General features: G+C 41.7%; 1 protein-coding gene across 1 annotated transcript in view; it reads left to right on the top strand.

Moving 5' to 3' along the window:
• The window catches only part of ppp1cb (protein phosphatase 1, catalytic subunit, beta isozyme), a 107795-nt gene that overhangs the window by 65792 nt on the left and 22516 nt on the right, over positions 1-19487 (top strand). The window contains exons 3-4 of the mRNA XM_048530822.2: positions 176-406; positions 12232-12336. Coding sequence (XP_048386779.1) covers positions 176-406; positions 12232-12336 — 336 coding nt within the window. The remainder of the gene's footprint in view (positions 1-175; positions 407-12231; positions 12337-19487) is intronic.

A 19487-nucleotide genomic window follows, 5' to 3' on the forward strand; every position in this document is an offset into this window, starting at 1 on the left:
CCTAAATTTGAATCCAAAACTTTTGACATTTTTCTCTGAAGTATGACCAGAGGGCCAAGTTCTTCTATACAAGATACAATTGAAAAATAGTCAAATGTGTATTGCAAATGGAAGAACATGGCATTGAATAAACCCTGGAAACCATTATAGCTTTTAATTTTCTATTCCATTTTAGGTGACATTCATGGACAGTACACAGACCTCCTGCGATTGTTTGAATATGGAGGATTTCCACCTGAGGCAAATTACTTGTTCTTGGGAGATTATGTAGATCGAGGAAAGCAGTCTCTGGAGACGATTTGCCTCCTCCTAGCATACAAGATCAAATATCCAGAAAACTTCTTCCTTTTGCGTGGAAATCATGAGTGCGCCAGTATCAATCGTATCTATGGATTCTACGATGAATGTGAGTACCCCATTTGCTGTTGCTTGTAGTTTAATTTGATGAATGGTGGTATTTTCATTGGATGTGTTGCCATACTTAAATAAATCAGTGTTCATAACTAGAGTTATGTAATTTGCATCTTTAACAATCAGACACCATGATTGACTGGGAGAATAGCTTAAAATAAAGCATTGAAAAGATTCTATTGTTCATATAAAAAAAAACTTATTTTGTTCACTAGAAGTAACTCTTGTATTTTCTCATTTGAGTGTGTCATTTGAGTGCGATCAACTGAACAGTTTTATTCAACTCAGCTTGATTTATATTTATAGAAATGTACTGACTATTAAGGCATAACTTAATTAATCTTGGCCATTTTGAGGCACCTGGAGCTTTTAAGAGTTTCCAAAAACTTTGAATAACCTAGAGGTTAAGGTTGCAGAATTGTTAGTGTAAAAGTAGTCCAGTTGACCCATGGTCTTTGCACCTGCTCTGATCATTTTGTCTTGGTGTCAATCTCTTGGCTTTTCATGTAACCCTGCACCTTGTTTCTAAATAATAATATAATGCCATCTCAAATTCCTCAGTGAACCTGTTCCCACCACATTTTCGAGCACTGCATTCCAGACCCTGACCGCTTTCTGTCTCTCTCTCTCTCTCTCTCTTGCTCTCGCTCGCGCTCTCTCGCTGTCTCCAACATGCATGGTCTGACCTAACATGTCACCTCTTCTTTATACTGGTAGAACCTTTTGTTCGCTAGGCACAGTGACTTGAAAGGAATTTGGAGATTTATGTATGCATATTAATCAATTAAAATCTTCTAACTGACTTAACATTTAACAGTATCTTGGGTTTGTTTAATACATCCTCATCAGTTGCATGACCCTTTTGATCTTTTACTCATAAATTCTGTGTTGTGTGTGCATCTCTCACTTCATCTGATGAAGGGGCTATGCTCCAAAATCTTGTGTTTTCAAATAAACTTGTTGGATTATAACCTGGTATCGTGTGATTTCTGACCTTCAAGCGGTCAGGGCTAGGGAGAGAAAGCTACAGGAGGCCGTGCAAGTGTCGGAAATTAAAACATCCAAAAGGCTGTAACTGCATTTAGGGTTAACTTAATAAGCTCAATTAGTTTGTTTTCAGGGTCTCTGGGAGGGATATTCCCTGAACAATGTTATGATAATAGTATCTAGTGAATATATAGCAATTTGCTGAAAAATAGTTGATTATAGCCTTGTCAGCTAAGTAAGAAACATTAGTATGGCAAACAGAGATAACAAGGTGTAGAGCTAGATGAACACAGCAGGCCAAGCAGCATCTTAGGAGCTGGAAAGCTGACATTTTGGGCCTAGACCCTCCTTCAGGTTTTTAGAGATGTGTGTACATGTATAGGTTTTGCTAGGGGGGTAAAATGGATGATTCTCTGTTTCTGCTGCTTCCAGTCAGATTGCTTAAATAGTTCTTATATAATACAGTTTGTGTCTGTCTTTTGCATAATAATCTTATTATTCCACTCTTAGAAATGTGGTTGGCCACCACTGTAAACAAAAAGAACAGTAAAGCTTGCAGTCTATCAAACCTCAGTTCACTGTAGCATATGATTTGGTAGAATTACCATCAGCTGGTATCATATCAAAATCTGTTAAGTTTGCCTTTCTGTAACCATTTGAAATCCGTCATCCCTGTTTCATTCAGCAGGTTTATGTTGAAATGTTAAATTTTTACAATATGTTTGCATTCTACAAAGGGCAATTACTTCAGTGCCATTCACAGGCACTGAAAAGGTCCACGTCCACATTCAGCAAAAGAAAACAACATTCAGACTTGGCCTGATAAATGGCAAGTAATATTTGCATCATACAGGTGCAACTACCACGCAGTGACCATCTTCCCTTGTTCATTGGCAGCTGAACCCCAGATTATTGATCATGGGGAATTAGATTATTTATCATTGTCCAGAGTCTGAACTCGATCAGCCATGCACAAACTGTAGAAGAGTAGGTCAGAAGCTGGAAAATCTGCCATAAGCAACTTTTCTCTTGACTTTACAAAACCTGTCCACCATCTATAAGGAAAGGAATATGATATACTGAGTGAAAATCCTAAAATTCCTATCCTCCCTCCCCAAGGAGTAGGAGGTATTTCTAAATCATGCGGACTGCAGCTGTTGAGGAAATGGCTCACCACCACCTTCTGGGCAATCAGGGATAGGCATTAAATACTGGCCCTACCAGCAGTACCCATTCCTGTGAAAGCATTAAAAAAAGGAGCCTGTTTCTAAAAGCTGCAAATTTACTTTCACATACTAACAAAGCAGAAGTTAACAGGTTCACGAAAGTTTACACTTGCTGAAAAAAGCAGAAACCTGGCGAACTGCTTTGTTACTAAACTTGACATGAACCTAGTAGTTATAATGAGGGAGGGACCATTTAGCCATATTGATCCAGCTAGCCCTTGTGCTGTGAGAATGTCTTGATGGGCTAGTTGATCTTTTTCTGTCACGATGTCATGCTGATGTCCTACAGTTGCTGCCTTTTTATCAGGTTTTGTTCAGGCCACTGTCAGTGACAGCAAAGGCTGAGTTTTAAATTCTCCCAGCCTTAACAGGTTTGAATGTAGTGGATTTGAAGGCATGCATGGGGGAAAAGAGGGAGAAAGTTTTAAAAAAAGCCTGCAAAGGGTCTTCCTACCACCTACCCACCCACACATTAAACGCCTGGAATTTAGGGTAGGGAAAGGGGCAGGGCTGGTTTCAGGAGGCTTGCCTTCCTTAAAGTCCTGAAATGGCCAGTTAATTGCCCCAACTCTCAGGAACAATACTTGTTGCAAATGGCAGGGACCCAGGGACCAAACCTGCAGATATGATAAGCATTTAATGAAGTAGGGGGAAGGGTTTGATCTGTGGGGGAGACTGAATAGGCTGGGGCTATTTTCCCTGGAGCATTGGAGGCTGAGGGGAGACCTTAGAGGTTTATAAAATCATGAGGGACATGGATAGAGTGCATAGCCGACGTCATTTTCCCAGGGTTGGGGAGTCCAAAACTAGAGGGCATAGATTTTAAGTGAGACGGGAGGGATATAAAAGGGACCTAAGGGGCAACTTTTTCATGCAGTTGGTGGTGCTTGTATGGAATGAGCTGCCAGAGGACGTGGTGGAGGCTGGTACAATTACAACATTTAAAAGGCATTTGGATGGTTACATGAATAGGGAAGGTTTAGAAAGATGTGTGTCAAATGCTGGCAAATGATACTAGATTAATTTAGGATATCTAGTTGGCATGGACGTGTTTGACCAAATAGTCTGTTTCTGCGTTGTACAATTCTATGACTGTCAATTGAGCTTTAAATACTCCTAACAATCCACAGTTTTACTGGAGAGATGAAGAAAAAACCCCGAGAGGAAATCCAAAAATATGTACTTGTGGAAAAAGTAAGGGTCTAATGATGACTATGAATTCATTGTTTCACTAATGTCCTTTGAGGGAAGGAAATCTTCTATCCTTGCCCAGTCTGGCCTACGTAACTCCTAACCCACAGCAATATGATGGACCTTTAACTGCCCTTTAGGCAATTTGGGTTGGGCAATAAATGCTGGCTTAGCCGGAGACACCCACATCTCATTCGTGAATTTAACAGAAGATTAACTAGAGTATCTATGCAGGCTGATTTGTGTCCACACCATTGCTTCTTTTCCACACTCCCAACAGTAGTTCAGTTCAGAGATGCAAACTTCTTCCAAACTTGGTTGGGGAGCGATGTCACTATTAAGTAACTTCGCACCTTTTCACTTGAAACTTTCTCATGTCAAATATCCCAAGTTCATACTGCTACTTCTGTCCATCACCTGATCATTTTCACTGCTGACATTTGTTGATCACATATGGTACACTTTTTTTGTTCTTAATCCAGTCAGCATTGCTTTTGTTGTCACCAGTTTCACTTACCTTTCCAGTGATTTCAAGTTGCCACTCTTCCTGCTCTTACGCCCACCTGCCATTTCTGTATTCCACACCAGCAATATTTATACTCTAACCTATACAATCCATCTGACACTGGCATTCTTCTTTCTTCCATGCTCAAAAGCACTTTGCTTGCTTTGCTTTTTCCCCCTTCCCCCTCAATATTGTCCAGCCATTTCTTGTCCTTCAGTGTTATCCTTTATCCTTTCTCCTTTTCTCAGTGTTGCTCACACTTGCATGCTGCCATGAAGTGATTGTGTTAATTGGATACTTCAGTAAGTTATTATTCTAAAGAATTCTTACCCATTGTGTACAAGAATCACGAAAGCTAGTCTTGGTTGAATGCAGTAAGAACCTCCTCTGAGTTGACTTTGGCCACAAGCACTGATATATGGGTCCTCTGCCCACACCGAATATCATACTTTGTGTTATTGAATTTAGAGATTTTAGTTGTCAGACTACAGGACGGTTGTAACTTGGGAGGAGAACATTCAGTTGCTGGCTTTGCTAACTTTCTGGAAGTGTAATTTAACTGGTGTCACTCTTTAACTGCCTTCCGTTAGCCCTATCATTGCTTCACAGTTCCAGGTTTAGAATAAGCCTGACTTATAGTCAGAATTAGACATCATTGCACTTTCAGTTCAGATTTTAAAAATTTTAAATTTAGGCACTATTTTTGCTTTATGCAGTAGTTCAATTTATTTTGATTTCACAACATGGGTGAATGCCAGTCTTTAGTTACTTAGTTTGTGAAGGGTCGTGGTCGTTTCTCATTTTGTAGATTATTCAATTACTATATTAAGACCTTTATCTATTTGTGAACTCTGATATTCTGCATTACTCTTCTGATGTCAGCAACAGAGAATGTGATGGAGAGATAGCGTAGCTAGATGGCTAGCACCCAGGTCTCTGATGCTGTAGAGCCAACTACTCGGGCATAGTGCCTCAGAATTTCCTGTTCCCTTCAACTTTACTGCTCACTATTTCAGTAGATTCTCCTCATTGCAGATAAGTAACTCATCATGTTGGAAATGCATTGGAGAGACTGCAGAAGGAATTTACAAGAATGGTTCCAGTACTTTATGTGGGAACTAGTGTCTCATTATCTTGGAGATTTTTGAAGTAACAGAGGATTGATGAGGTCAGAGCGGTGGATTGATCTATATGGCCTGTGCTGTGTGTGTCTTTGTAATTTCAGTCAGACGTTCAACAAGGTTCCTCATGGTAGACTGGTTAACAAGGTTAGATCACATGGAAGAAAGGGAGAGCTAGCGATTTGGACACAGAACTGGCTCAAAGGTAGAATACAAAGTGGTGATGGAGGGTTGCTTTGCAGACTGGAGGCCCGTGACCAGCAGTGTGCCACAAGAACCACTGCTGGGTCCACTACTTTTTGATATTTAAATAAATTATTTGGATGTGAACATAGGCGGTGTGGTTAGTAAACCTGCAGATGACACAAAATTGGAGGTGTAATGGACAGTGAAGGTTACCTCAGAGTACAATGGGATCTTGATCAGATGGGCCAGTGGGCCTATGAGTGGCGAGTGGGGTTTTTTTTGGATAAATGTGAGGTGCTGCATTTTGGAAAGGTATATCAGGGCAGGAGTTAGACTTAACGGTAAGGGGTATTGTTGAGATTTTGCAGTGCAGCTTCATTGTTCCATGGAAGTGGAATCACAGGTAGACAGGATAGTGAAGTAGTCATTTGGTATGTTTGCCTTTACTGGTCTGTGCATTTAGTACAGGAGTTGGGAGGTCATGTTGTGGCTGTGCCTGGCATTGGTTAGGCTGCTTTTGAAATACTGTGTGCAATTCGGGTTAGGGGAAGTATATTGTGAAACTTGAAAGGATTCAGAAAAGATTTCCAAGGATGTTCCCAGGGTTTGAGCGTTTGAGCTATAGGGAGAGCCTGAATAGGCTGATGTTATTTTTCCCTGGAGTGTCAGAGGCAGAGGGGTGACCTTTATAGGTGTTTATAAATTCATGGGGCATGAAAAGGGTGAATAGCCAACATCTTTTCCAAAGCTTGGGGGTGCCCAAAACCAGCGGGCATAGGTTTAAGGTGAGAGGCGAAAGGGACCTAAGGGGCAACTTTTTCATGCAGAGGTTGGGTGCGTGTACAGAGTGGGCTGCCAGAGGAAGTGGTGGAGGCTGGTACAGTGACAGCATTTCAAAGCTATTTGGATGGGTATATGAATAAGAAAGGTTTAGAGCAAAATGGACCAAACGCTGGCAAATGGTACAAGATTAATTTAGGATCTGAGAGGTTTTGGTCTGCAATCTGAGTACTCACGCATGTCAATCCACATTGTCAAGGAGAACCACCACTTTGACTGGGACAACACGAAGATCCTGGGACAGGCTAGGCAGAGACAGGTGCGAGAATTCCTAGAAACTCGCACTCCACGAAGCATGCTATTAATAAACACATTGGACGCGACCCCATGTATACTCCATCACGAAGGAAACCTGGAAGTGAGGCTATCCATCTGAACGGACCTCAGAGATTTAAAAACCAGGTGAGAAAACACACCGCATCATCGGAGGCTGCACTGAGAATGTTACCAAGCATGGTAATGAAACGTCTGTGAAACAAGAAACCAGGTTGGTGAGCCAACCAACTTCAACCTCAATTAATTTAGGATATCTAGTCAGCCTGGGCAAGTTGGACTGTCGTGTCCATGCTGTACAGTTGTATGACTATAAATGGGAAGTTTCATTGAGGATAAATTGAAGTTAGAATTTTTTCTCCTTGGTGAGAAGGCTAAAAGGAGATTTGATGGAGGTTTTCAAAATTATGGGTGGGCTGGATAGAGTAATGAGGGGAGCAGTTCTCCTTATAAAAGGAATAAGAACGCATGGGCATAGATTTAAGTGACAAGCAAAAGAAGCAAGCATGATGTGAGAGAATTTTTCCACATACTGAGTTACGGTATGGATTGCACTTCCTGGAAACCTAGTCAGGCAGGTTCAGTTGAGGAATTTAGATGGTTTAGATTTTTTTTTAATAGAAATAACGTGCAAGGACAAGGGAACAAAAGCACGAGATTGTTACTCTGTAATGATGCTTGTTTGAACTGCTTATTCACGATCGATGGGCTGAATGGTTGGGTCCTGCACCGTAACAATTATGTGATTCTGTGGAATGGGAAGGATGGTTTTGCTTTGCTGCAGCTGATTAATTGTTGTATTTGTGGCTGGGTCCCAGAAATATAAACTAGCCCCTTGGCTGAGACTCCTGTGCTTCTCTAAAAGATTTGAAGTGGAATTAAATCTTGCCATTGCAAAAGCTCGTTTGATTCCATCTAACTCAACTACCAACCGCCATACAACTGTGACAGATCGTACTAATGCAAGCATTTTTGGTTTGCAAGTTAAGATTCTTGCTTCATGTTGACTTTTTGTGATGCCGATCAAAATGTCCATCCCTGTTAACTCCATTTACCTGCACTTGGCCCATGTCCTTCTAAGCCTTTCCTATCCATGTATTCATCCAAATGCCTTTTAAATATGTATTCTTTCCCCTCTTACCTTAAACTGCTGCCCTTTAATCTTCAATTCCCCAATCTTAGGAAAGTGACTTGGTGTATTCACCCTATCCATGCTTCATGATATCCCCCCTCAGTCTCCTACACTCGAAAGAAAAAAGTCCTAGCTTGTCCAGCCTCTCCTTAAAACTCAGTCCCTTGAGTCCTGGCAACGTACTTGCAAATTTTCTTTGTCCTTTTTCCAGTTTGATAACATCCTTCCTATTAGCAAGGTGACCAAAACTGAACACGATACTCCAAGTGCAGCCTCACCAACATCCTGTGCAACTGCAGCATAACTTCCTAACTCTCTACTCAAATATAAGTACGTGCTTGTTTACCTTTTGAAAGTAATAGAAATATTGTAGTTAAAAACAAGCTAGTTTCATAGAACATAGAATAGTACAGCACACTACAGGCCCTTCGGCCCATGATGTCGTGCCGACCTATTATCCTACTATGCTCAAACTACCCTGCATACCCTACGTTATACTATCATCCATGTGCCTATCCAAGAATTGCTTAAAAGTCTGTAATGTGTCTGACTCCACTACCACTGCCGTCAGCGCATTCCATATGCCCACCGCTCTCTATGTAAAGAAACTACCTCTGACATCTCCCCTAGACCTTCCTCCAATCACCTTAAAATTATGCCCCCACGTAATAGACATTTCCACCCTGGGAAAAAGTCTCTGGCTATCCACTCTAGCTATTCCTGTCATCATCTTGTACATCTCTATCAAGTCATCTCTCATCCTCCTTTGTTCCAAAGCGAAAAGCCGTGGCTCCCTCAACCTTTCCTCATAAGACCTGCCCTCCAGTCCAGGCAGCATCCTGGTAAATCTCCTCTGCACCCTCTCCATATCCTTCCTGTAATGAGGGGACCAGAACTGAACACACTGTTCCACGTGTGGTCTAACCAGGGTTTTATGGAGCTGCTGCATAACCTCACAGCTCTTAAACTCAATTCCCCTGCCAATGAAAGCCAATACACCATACACCTTCTTTACAATTCTATCAACTTGGGTAACAGCTTTGAGGGATCTGTGGACGTGGACCCCAAGATCTCTTGGTTCCTCCACACTGCCAGGAATCCTGCCATTCACCCTGTATTCTGCAATCAAATTTGACCTTCCAAAATGAATTACCTCACACTTTTCTGGGTTGAATTCCATCTGCTACTTTGCCCAGCTCTGCATCTTGTCAATGCCCCTTTGCACCCTACAACAGCCCTGTTCGCAACTCCACCATCCTTCGTGTCATCGGCAAACTTACTAACCCACCCTTCCAGTTCCTCATCCAAGTCATTTATAAAGATCACAAAGATCAGAGGTCCCAGAACAAATCCCTGCGGAACACTGCTGGTCACCAAGCTCCAGGCTGAATACTTCACATCTACTACCACCCTGTGTCTTCTATTGGACAGCCAGTTTTGTATCCAGACAGCCAAATTTCCCTGATTCCCACGCCTCCTTACTTCCTGAATGAGCCTACTGTGGGGAACCTTATCAAATGCCTTGTTAAATGCCTTTACTTCCCTTCTGGGAAATAAATCTATTGGCCTACATGTGACCCCAGACTCTCAGCTACCTGATTAACTGTTAGCTGCCCTCTTGAGACATATAAAATAAAATAAAATAATCAGAGGGTTAGGGTTAGATAGGGTGGATAGGGAGAGCCTTTTTCCTAGGATGATGACGGTGAGCACGAGGGGGCTTTAAATTGAGGGGTGAAAGATATAGGACAGATGTCAGAGGTAGTTTCTTTACTCGGAGAGTAGTAAGGGAATGGAACGCTTTGCCTGCAACGGTGGTAGATTTGCCAACTTTAAGTACATTTAAGTCATCATTGGACAAGCATATGGACATACATGGAATAGTGTAGGTTAAATGGGCTTGAGATCGGTATGACAGGTCGGCACAACATCGAGGGCCGAAGGGCCTGTACTGTGCTGTTATGTTCTACGTTCTATGGCCTAGCAAGCAAATAATTGGTTCAAAACTCCAGCACATTAAAAAATATTGAATGCAGCTGTATACAGGTCAACCACTGATACACTAGAAATTACAAGTCCGCTACCTAGTCAGCCCTGCAGAGTCCCCCTTACTAACACCTTGTGCCAAATTGGAAATCTCTCTCATAGACAAGCCTACGCTGACTTGGTCATAATCACACCACCTAGAATCTTACATCACTGTTCGCTAGCAGCGGCAGCACATTATATAGGGTAATGAGGGAATTACCCTGAAACTTCTGCATCAGCTAAAAGATATGCACTCTTGGCTTCATAAAGGCAGTTAGGGAATGGCAACAAGTATCTTGCCAGCCTCCCACATTCTGCTTTCCATATGCTTAAAGTCACATGAAACTCAGTTGACAGTGTCTTACTCTCTTCAAAGTACCATTCACCATCACGACTACTTTCTCATGTATAATGGCTCCTGATTGACCAATAACCTCAATTTTAAATTTCTTATCCTTATCTTTAAATCTCTATGGCCTATCCTTGTTTTTTTTTGTAATCTCCATTATAACCTTGTATATCTACATGTGCTTGAATTCTGGGCAGTTTAGCATTCCATTCTCAATCGCTGTACTGTTGGTGGCTGTCCCGTAAATTACTATAGCAACGTACTTTGGAATTCCCTCTCCGCCCTGCCTTCTTTTTAAAATATTTTGAAAACCCACGTCTTTGAGCAAGTTTCTGGTTGTCTTGATATCTCATGTGGCTCAGTGTTATATTTTGTTATATAATGCTTCTGTGAAATCTGTTGCATGTTTCAATATGTGCAAACTGTAAATACAGTTTGGATTTGCTGTATATCTTCTGTCAAAAACTTTCTATAATTTTAAACATTGTACTTGATCATCCTTTAACTTTCTGTTTGTCTTTTCCTGATATAAATAATCTCACTCTGGTATAATCCTCAATACCTTTTGCCATTTAGAGTCAAGGAGAGTGAGAACATTTGCAGCACTGAAAAAACACTCCTTTTGGCCCATTGGTTCCATGGGCCATTAAGTATGTATCTTAATGCCAATTTACAGCACTTTGCCCATAGCCTTGTATGCTATGGTGTTTCAATTACTCATCTAAATACTACTAAAATGTCTTGAGGGCTCCTTTTCTCTACCACCCTTTTAGGCATTGACTTCCAGGTAAACACCCACCTCTGGGTGAAAACATTTTTCCACAAATCCTGTCTAAACCTGCTACTTAAACTAAAACAGCGCCCCGGTTATTGACTCCCCCAAACCTAAGAGAAAAAGGGTTTTCCCTATCGGTATCCTTTATATCTTAGTTAGGTCCCTCTGTCACTTTTCAAGATTTGATTCCAATTGCTATTGTGCAGCCCATTTGACCAGCCAGTCTATATTGTCCTGTAGTTGAAGGTTTTACTTCGCACAGTTTAGCACACCACCATGTAATCTGCAAATTTACTGATCATACCTTCAATATGTTATATCTTGTCAAGTGACTGTATTTCTCTTTATGATGACCAGGACCATGTGCAATACTTAAGCTAACTAAGATTCGATAAAAGTTTGTTCCAACTTCTCACCTTTTAAAAAAGATACAATTTGAAGTCAGTTGGCTCAGTTGATTGGATGGCTGGTTTGTGATGAAGAGTGAAGCCACCAGTGTGAGTTCACTTCCTGCATTAGCTAAGATAATGATGAAGGACTCTCTTTCTCAACCTTTCCCCTCACCTGGACCCTCCTGTTTGAAAAGTTGTCCTTGTTTAATGAAAAAGGCAGCATTATGGTCCAGTATGACAATGGCAACTTTACTTTTAGTATAACAGGGTTTCTTAATCTAGTGTCAATAGGTCCAGATTTATGTGCAGAGTATTTGAATATGTTCCAGGCTTGCATTATGTTCAAACTGTAGCCAAGTATGTTCCTTGTATATTTGTGTGCAGTATATGTGAATTTTTTGTTTCATGTTCGGTTGCAGCAGAGATCACTACTAAAAAGACATATCTCGTGATTAGCTTCAAAGAACTTGACATTGAAGGCAAGATATAGTTGTTGACACTGAGTATTCCTTTATTTGAGAATCCTGGTCAATTTTTTTTTGAGCTTGCATTATGTTATCCTGATATGTAATTGACAACATTGCAGTGGCTCTGATATAAAGGGGCCTAGTTATAAAACACATTAATGTTTTAATTTTCTACAACGTGGAACAGTCAAAAGAAAACTTGTAGCAATGTGTTCCAAATCTCAATTAGTCTGTTTAATGTTATTTCTTCTTAAGGTTTTTGGGTGAGATGCGCTGGGGTAAACTTCAACTGTTTAGCAGTTATTAAAGATTTAATTCCTTTCAGCTATTTTTTTCTTCCTCAAACAGGCAAGAGGCGTTTTAATATCAAGCTTTGGAAAACATTCACAGACTGCTTCAACTGTCTGCCAATTGCTGCTATTGTGGATGAGAAGATTTTCTGTTGTCATGGAGGTTAGTTTCTTTTTATACACACACACTCATGCACGCACACACAAGCTCAGCAGGTCTGGCAGCACTTGTGATGAGAAATCAGAGTTAACCTTTCGGCTACAATGACCCTTCCTGAGAACTGACGGAAGCTAGGAAAATGTCAGTTTTTATGCAGAAGATAGGATGGTGGAGAAGAGGCAAGAGTAAATGATAGCGATAACAAGGTGTAGAGCTGGATGAACACAGCAGGCCAAGCAGCATCAGCGGAGCAAGAAGGCTGACATTTTGGGCCTAGGCCCTTCTTCAGAAATGAAAAAGGCCTGAAACTTCTGCTTTCCGGCTCCTCTGATGCTGCTTGGCCTGCTGTGTTCATCCAGTTCTGCACCTTATTATTTCAGATCCTCCAGCATCAGCAGTTCCTACTATGCAGACGACACTAAGGTCGGTGGAGTCGTGGACAGTGACGACGGATGCTGTAGGTTGCAGAGAGACATAGATAAGCTGCAGAGCTGGGCTGAGAGGTGGCAAATGGAGTTTAATGCAGACAAGTGTGAGGTGATGCACTTTGGTAGAAGTAACCAGAAGGCAAAGTACAGGGCTAATGGTAAGATTCTTAGCAGTGTAGATGAGCAGAGAGATCTCGGTGTCCACGTACAGAGATCCTTGAAAGTTGCCACCCAGGTTGACTGGGCTGTTAAGAAGGCATACAGTGTTTTAGCTTTTATTAATAGAGGGATTGAGTTCCGGAACCAAGAGGTTATGGTGAAGCTGTACAAAACTCTGGTGCGGCCGCACTTGGAGTATTGTGTACAGTTCTGGTCACCGCATTATAAGAAGGATGTGGAAGCTTTGGAAAGGGTGCAGAGGAGATTTACTAGGATGTTGCCTGGTATGGAGGGAAGGTCTTATGAGGAAAGGCTGAGGGACTTGAGGCTGTTTTCATTAGAGAGAAGAAGGTTGAGAGGTGACTTAATTGAGACATATAAAATAATCAGAGGGTTAGATAGGATGGATAGGGAGAGCCTTTTTCCTAGGATGGTGACGACGAGCACGAGGGGGCATAGCTTTAAATTGAGGGGTGAAAGATATAGGACAGATGTCAGAGGTAGCTTCTTTACTCAGAGAGTAGTAAGGGAATGGAACGCTTTGCCTGCAACGGTAGTAGATTCGCCAACTTTATGTACATTTAAGTTGTCATTGGACAAGCATATGGACGTACATGGAATAGTGTAGGTTAGATGGGCTTTAGATCGTTATGACAGGTCGGCACAACATCGAGGGCCTGTACTGTGCTGTAATGTTCTATGTTCTATCTCAACCAAGAGTAAATGATAGGTGGCGATAGAGCCTAAAGTGAGAGAACAGTTAGACAAAGGAGTCAACAGCTATCTGGCTGGGAGAGTGAATAGCAGTTAATGGAGACTGTTAGTGGCTAAGAATGGGTTTGTTGTCATTGCAGACTGTGTGATAACAAGGCCTGCTGCATGGGGTGAGGCCTAAGACATAGAGTTCAAACCCTAAAATTGTTGAGTAAAATCCAAAAAAACTGTGGATACTGTAAATCAGGAATAAAAACAAAGCTACTGGAAAAGGTCAGCAAGTCTGGCAGCATCTGTAAAGGAAAAAACAGTTAATGTTTTGGGTCTGGTGACCCTTCCTCAGAACGGAGGTTTTTGTTCCTAAAGTTGTTGAACTCGATACTGCCTCCAGAAGGCTGAGGGTCTCCAAGCGGAAAATGACAAGTTGTTCTTCCAGCTTACGCCGAGCTTTGCTGGAGCACTGCAGCAGGCCTGAGACAGAGATATTGGCTAGGGTACAGGCTGGAGTGTTGAGGTGGCAGGGAACTGGAAGCTCAGGGTCATTTTTGTTAGCAGAATGTAGGTGTTCTGCAAAGCGGCCACCCAGTCTACGCTTCTTTCCCCAATGTAGAGGAGACCACATTGTGAACAGTGAATGCAGTAGACTAAATTGAGTGAAGTGCAGGTAAAGCACTGTTTCATCTGGTAGATATGTTTGGGGCCTTGCATACTGAGGAGGGAGGAAGTAAATGGGCAGGTGTTACACCTTCGGTGATTGCAGGGGAAGATGCTGTGGACGGCTGATGGGGAGTGAAAGAAAAGTGGACCAGGCAATTCTGCGGGGAATGGTCCCTCTGGAAGGCTGATGGAAGGGAAGGGGGAATATGTGTCTTGTGGTGGCAACTTGCGAGAGGTGGCAGAAATGGCGGCTAATGATCTGGCTGAGGATGTTGGTGGGATGATGGGTAAGGACAAGGGAACCTATCGCTATTGTAGGACGAAGAGAGGGGCTGAGGGCCGAAGTGGGGAGATGGTTCATACTCGGTTGAGGGCAATGTCAACAATGGTACTGGGGAGTCCTCGACTGAGGAAGAAGGTTGACATTTCAGAGGCTTCCTTGTTTCTTTTTATAGTTGCTTTTGCCACAAATGTTTAATTTCAATCTTGCTTTGGGATGAATTGTGATCATTCTAAATCATTCTAATCTCTTTTGGAAATGTGTTTGTGGTATGAAGATAAAAATGCATGGATTGCTGGAAGACTTGATGTTTCCAATGGTGTGCAGTAAGCTAATTCTTCAGGAGCGTATTGCATCTTTAGGACAAGGAAAGGCGATTCAATGTTTGGGATTCTGCATCCTTTAACAGAAACATCCCATCACGATTTCAACGTCCATACTCTTTTGTTTCTGCTGCCGTACTAAGCAAGTTATTCTGAATGTTACTGAAATGGTAAATTGGACTGTTTACATTTTAAAAATGTGATATTCTCAGAAGCAATGAGAATGTAATGCACTAAAATTAGACTTCAGTTTACTTCCAAATAGGTTGTAACATTAAAAATTTGTTCAGTGACTGCATCTCAAATACTTGAAGAATTAAAAGTTCCACTAATATTTCAAAAGCGAATTATTTCTAAGAATGATGAGTGAGTTTGGAAATCGTTCTTACTGAATAAACTGCATTGTAATAGGAAATGCTGTATGTATGTACATAGTTACCAGTCAGTCTATAATTTTAGCAGCCTTTTAAATTGCCACAACAGCATTTTATTTAGTTAACAACAGTTTCCTCTGTGTGCAGCTTGTTTTGTCCAGATGGAGTTGTAAAAGTAGGTTAATGTATTCAGGAATGAAATGGAACAGAGGGGTTGCTTAAATGAGCAGTTATTGAGCGTGTTTGCTTGGCAAAACATTGAGCAGTTTTAAGTCCTGTATGTACAAATAGCTTCACTGAACAGCTAATAACAGTGGCAACCAGATAGTCCAAAAACATCATTCATTTGTCTTTACCTATAGCCAAAGATCAAAAATGAATCTGTAGAATTTTGTTTTTGAACGAGTTGCCATGTGGAAATGAACCGTATAAAAAGGGTGGGAGATGCCAGTAAAATTAAACATTTGCTCACTTCTGTTAGTTTTGAACAAGTTTTAATGCAGCCAGTATATGGCTTTATCATTTCTAGCAAATGTAGAGCAATTATATTAAGTTGATAAAAGAAAAGAGAACTGGACTAAATAAACATTTCAGAAATGAAATGAAGCAAAGAGCAAGTAGTATGTGAGGTAACCAGCAGCTAACGTGAAATCCAAAAACCTTTTGTACTCATGACTGTATCCCTCCACTTGCTGACCTGTCGCTCTAGTCCCTAACCCTCTGCCATTCCAGTTAAGCCCTCCCAACTAGCACTATTTTTGCTTCCTTCATCCAGATCATTTCTATTCATCGGCAAGAATCAAGGCCCCAGTATCGACCTCAGTGGCACACCACTGACGACATCCTCCCAGCCCAGAAAAGATCCATTTATTCCTATCCTCTGCATCCTGTGAGCCAGCTAATCATCTTTCCATGTTGCCTAACACCACAAGCTTTTATTTTCCACAATAACTTTTGATGGTGCAAACTAAGTCCACTACATCTATTGATTCGCCTCATCCACAGCACAAGTTGCTCCTTCAAAGAACATTCTGATGTCATCAGAGTATTGAAGAAAGAAGATTTACACAGGCTTGGAACTGAATGATTGACATGCTGCTTGAGAGGGTGATGAAGCCAGATGCGCTCTCAACGTTTAAGAAATTTTTGGATTAAATGGGCCAGGACATAGACCGTGGACTGATTATGGGTGAATGGAATTAGTAGTAAATGGAATTAGTACAGTTGGTGTTTTTGGTTGCATAGCTGTGGTGGACCGAACAGCCTATTTCTATGCTGTATGACTCTGTGACCTTTAGATTCCATGAGAAGGTCCAGATGTCTGCAATATCATATTATACCTGAATGACATCCAGGTTTAGGCTGAAGAGTGGCAAGAAATACTTGCACCATACAAGTGCTATGCAGTGAACAACGCCAATAAGGGGCAATCCAAACATCTCCCCTTGATGTTCAGTGGCGTTACCATCGCAGAATTCCCCATTCAGTGTCCAGGTAGTTACCATTGTTCAATAGTCAGCATGGCTTAGTGAGGGGCAGGTCATGCCTCACAAGCTTTACTGAATTCTTTGAGGATGTGACAAAACACATCGATGAAAGTCGAGCAGTGGATGAGCTGTATATAGATTTTAGCTAGGCATTTGATAAGGTTCCCCATGGTAGGCTCATTGAGAAAGTAAGGAGGCATGGGATTCAGGGAAATGTGGCTGTCTGGATACAGAATTGGCTGCCCAACGGAAGACAGAGGGTAGTAGTAAATGGAAAGTATTCAGCCTGGAGCTTGGTAACTACTGGTGTTCTGCAGGGATCTGTTCTGGGACGTCTGCTCTTTGTGATCTTATAAAAGACTTGGAATGAGGAAGTGGAAGGATGAGTTAGCAAGTTTGCTGATGACACGAAGGTTGGTGGGAGTTGTGGGCTATTGTAGGTTGCAATGGGACATTGACAGGATGCAGAGCAGGCCAAAGAGGTGGCAGATGGAATTCAACCCAGAAAAATGTGAAGTGATTGATTTTGGAAGGTCAAATTTGAATGCAGAATACAGGGATAGTGGCAGGATTCTTGGCAATGTGGAGGAACAGGGGGATCTTGGGGTCCATGTCTGTAGATCCCTCAGAGTTGCTACTGAAGTTGATAGGGTTGTAAAGAAGGCGCATGGCTTGTTGGCATTCATTGGCAGGAAAATTTGCGTTTAAGAGCTGCAAGGTTATGCTGCAGCTCTATAAAACCATGGTTAGACCACACTTGGAATGTTGTGTTAAGTTCTGGTCACATCATTATAAGAAGGATATCGACCGGAGGGCAGATCTTATGAGGAAAGTTTGAGAGAGCCAAGGCTTTTCTCTCCAGAGCGAAGAAGGATGAGAGGTGACTTGATAGAGGCGTATAAGATAATGAGAGGCATAGATAGAGTAGATAGCCAGGGACTTTTTTTCCAGGGCGGAAATGACAATTACGAGGCATAATTTTATGGTGATTGGAGGAAGGTATAGGGGAGATAGGCTCTTTACACTGAGAGTGGTAGGCGTGTGGAATGCGCTGCCGGCAGTGGTAGTGGAGTCAGATACATTAGAGACATTTAAGTCACTCTTGGATAGGCATGTGGATGATAGTAAAATGTAGAGTATGCAGGGTAGTTTGGTCTTATAGTAGTATAATAAGTCGTCACAACGTCGTGGGCCAAAGGGCCTGTAGTGTGCTGCACTGTTCTGTGTTCTGTTTTCAGTTCAGTTTCTGGTCCATCATGGAAGTACTGTGGCTGCAAGTGCAGGTTGGATTCTAAGAATTCTGCAGTTACTCATTACCTGCCATCCACCAACATGGCACAAGTCAGAAGTGATAGAATGCCTCCACTTGCTTGGATGAGTACTCTGCTGACAACATTTCAGGCTTGACACCAATGGCATCTCATGTACCATCATCAGGATTCAGCCTCTTCACCATTGATGCAGTATATGCAAGATGCACTAGTAACTCACCAGGGCTCCTAACAAACCTGTCACTTCTCCCATCAGAAGGACAAAGGCAGGAGAGGCATAGGAGCACCACTACCTAAAGGTTCCTTTTGAAGTTGCACACTATCCTGAGTAGGAACTATGTCACCACTGTTGAGGTGTCAAAAACTCTCTTCCTTAAATAACCCAGGAATAGCAACAGTTCAAGAAGATAGCTTCTCTGGGGTAATTAGGGATGAGCAGTAAATGCTGATCTAAACAGTGCCCACATCCTTGAATGCAAAAAAAAGGACCCAATAGTTGTTGACCAAAAAGATAACGACGACTTGGGGGAAAGTATTTTTTTGCAGTGATATTTAAGAGCTGTGTGATATAAACTTTGTATAATTCTTAATGTTATTTATTGAGTTTGAGTTTCTAGTTTATGAAATAGTAACTGATGGATTTTGTGTGTTTGAAGCTAATAATGAACTTGCCTGTGTTTCAGTAGCCATGGTGATTTCATTTAAAGACAGGTTTTGAGGCTTGTCTTTAGAGTGAAATGGGTTTTGTGCACTGTTAGGACTTTTGGATTGTTCTGCAACCAACAAGATAAATAGTGAGGCCTTAATGTGTGTTAGAATTTGTTGCTTATTCTTTTAAATTTAAGGGAAATTTCCATGGGTGGGGACAAACCACTTTAAATTTAAACTTTTGACCTTCAGTGGGGCATTTCATTGAAATCTTTGGAATAGGATGTTGCTTAGAGTGGTGCTTCTGAGAGGAAAGAATATATAGTAAACTGGGACACATTAGAGTCATAGAGCTGTACAGCATGGAAGCAGACCCTTCAGTCCAACTTGTCCATGCTGACCAGATATCCTACATTAATCTAGTCTCATTTCCCAGCATATGCACCCATATTCCTCTAATCCCTTCCTATTCACGTATCCATCCAGATGCCTTTTAAATGTTGTAATTGTATCAGCCTCCACCACTTCCTCAGGCAGCTCATTCCATTCGAGCATGGCCCTCTGCGTGAAAAGGTTGCCCCTTGGGTCCCTTTTAAATCTTTCCCCTCTCACTTTAAATCTATGCCGTCTAGTTTTGGACTCTGCTACCCTGGAAAAAAGACTGTGGCTATTCACGCTATCTGTGCTGCTTGTGATTTTATAAATCTCTGTAAGATCACCCCTTAGCCAATGACGCTGCAAGGAAACAGAGAGGAATTAGTGTAAATCATGGATCAGAAATGTAGACACTGAACAGATTAATATAATGGCTTA

The sequence above is a fragment of the Stegostoma tigrinum genome, chromosome 4 (assembly GCF_030684315.1).
Source record: "Stegostoma tigrinum isolate sSteTig4 chromosome 4, sSteTig4.hap1, whole genome shotgun sequence".
NCBI classification, from domain to species: Eukaryota; Metazoa; Chordata; class Chondrichthyes; order Orectolobiformes; family Stegostomatidae; genus Stegostoma; species Stegostoma tigrinum.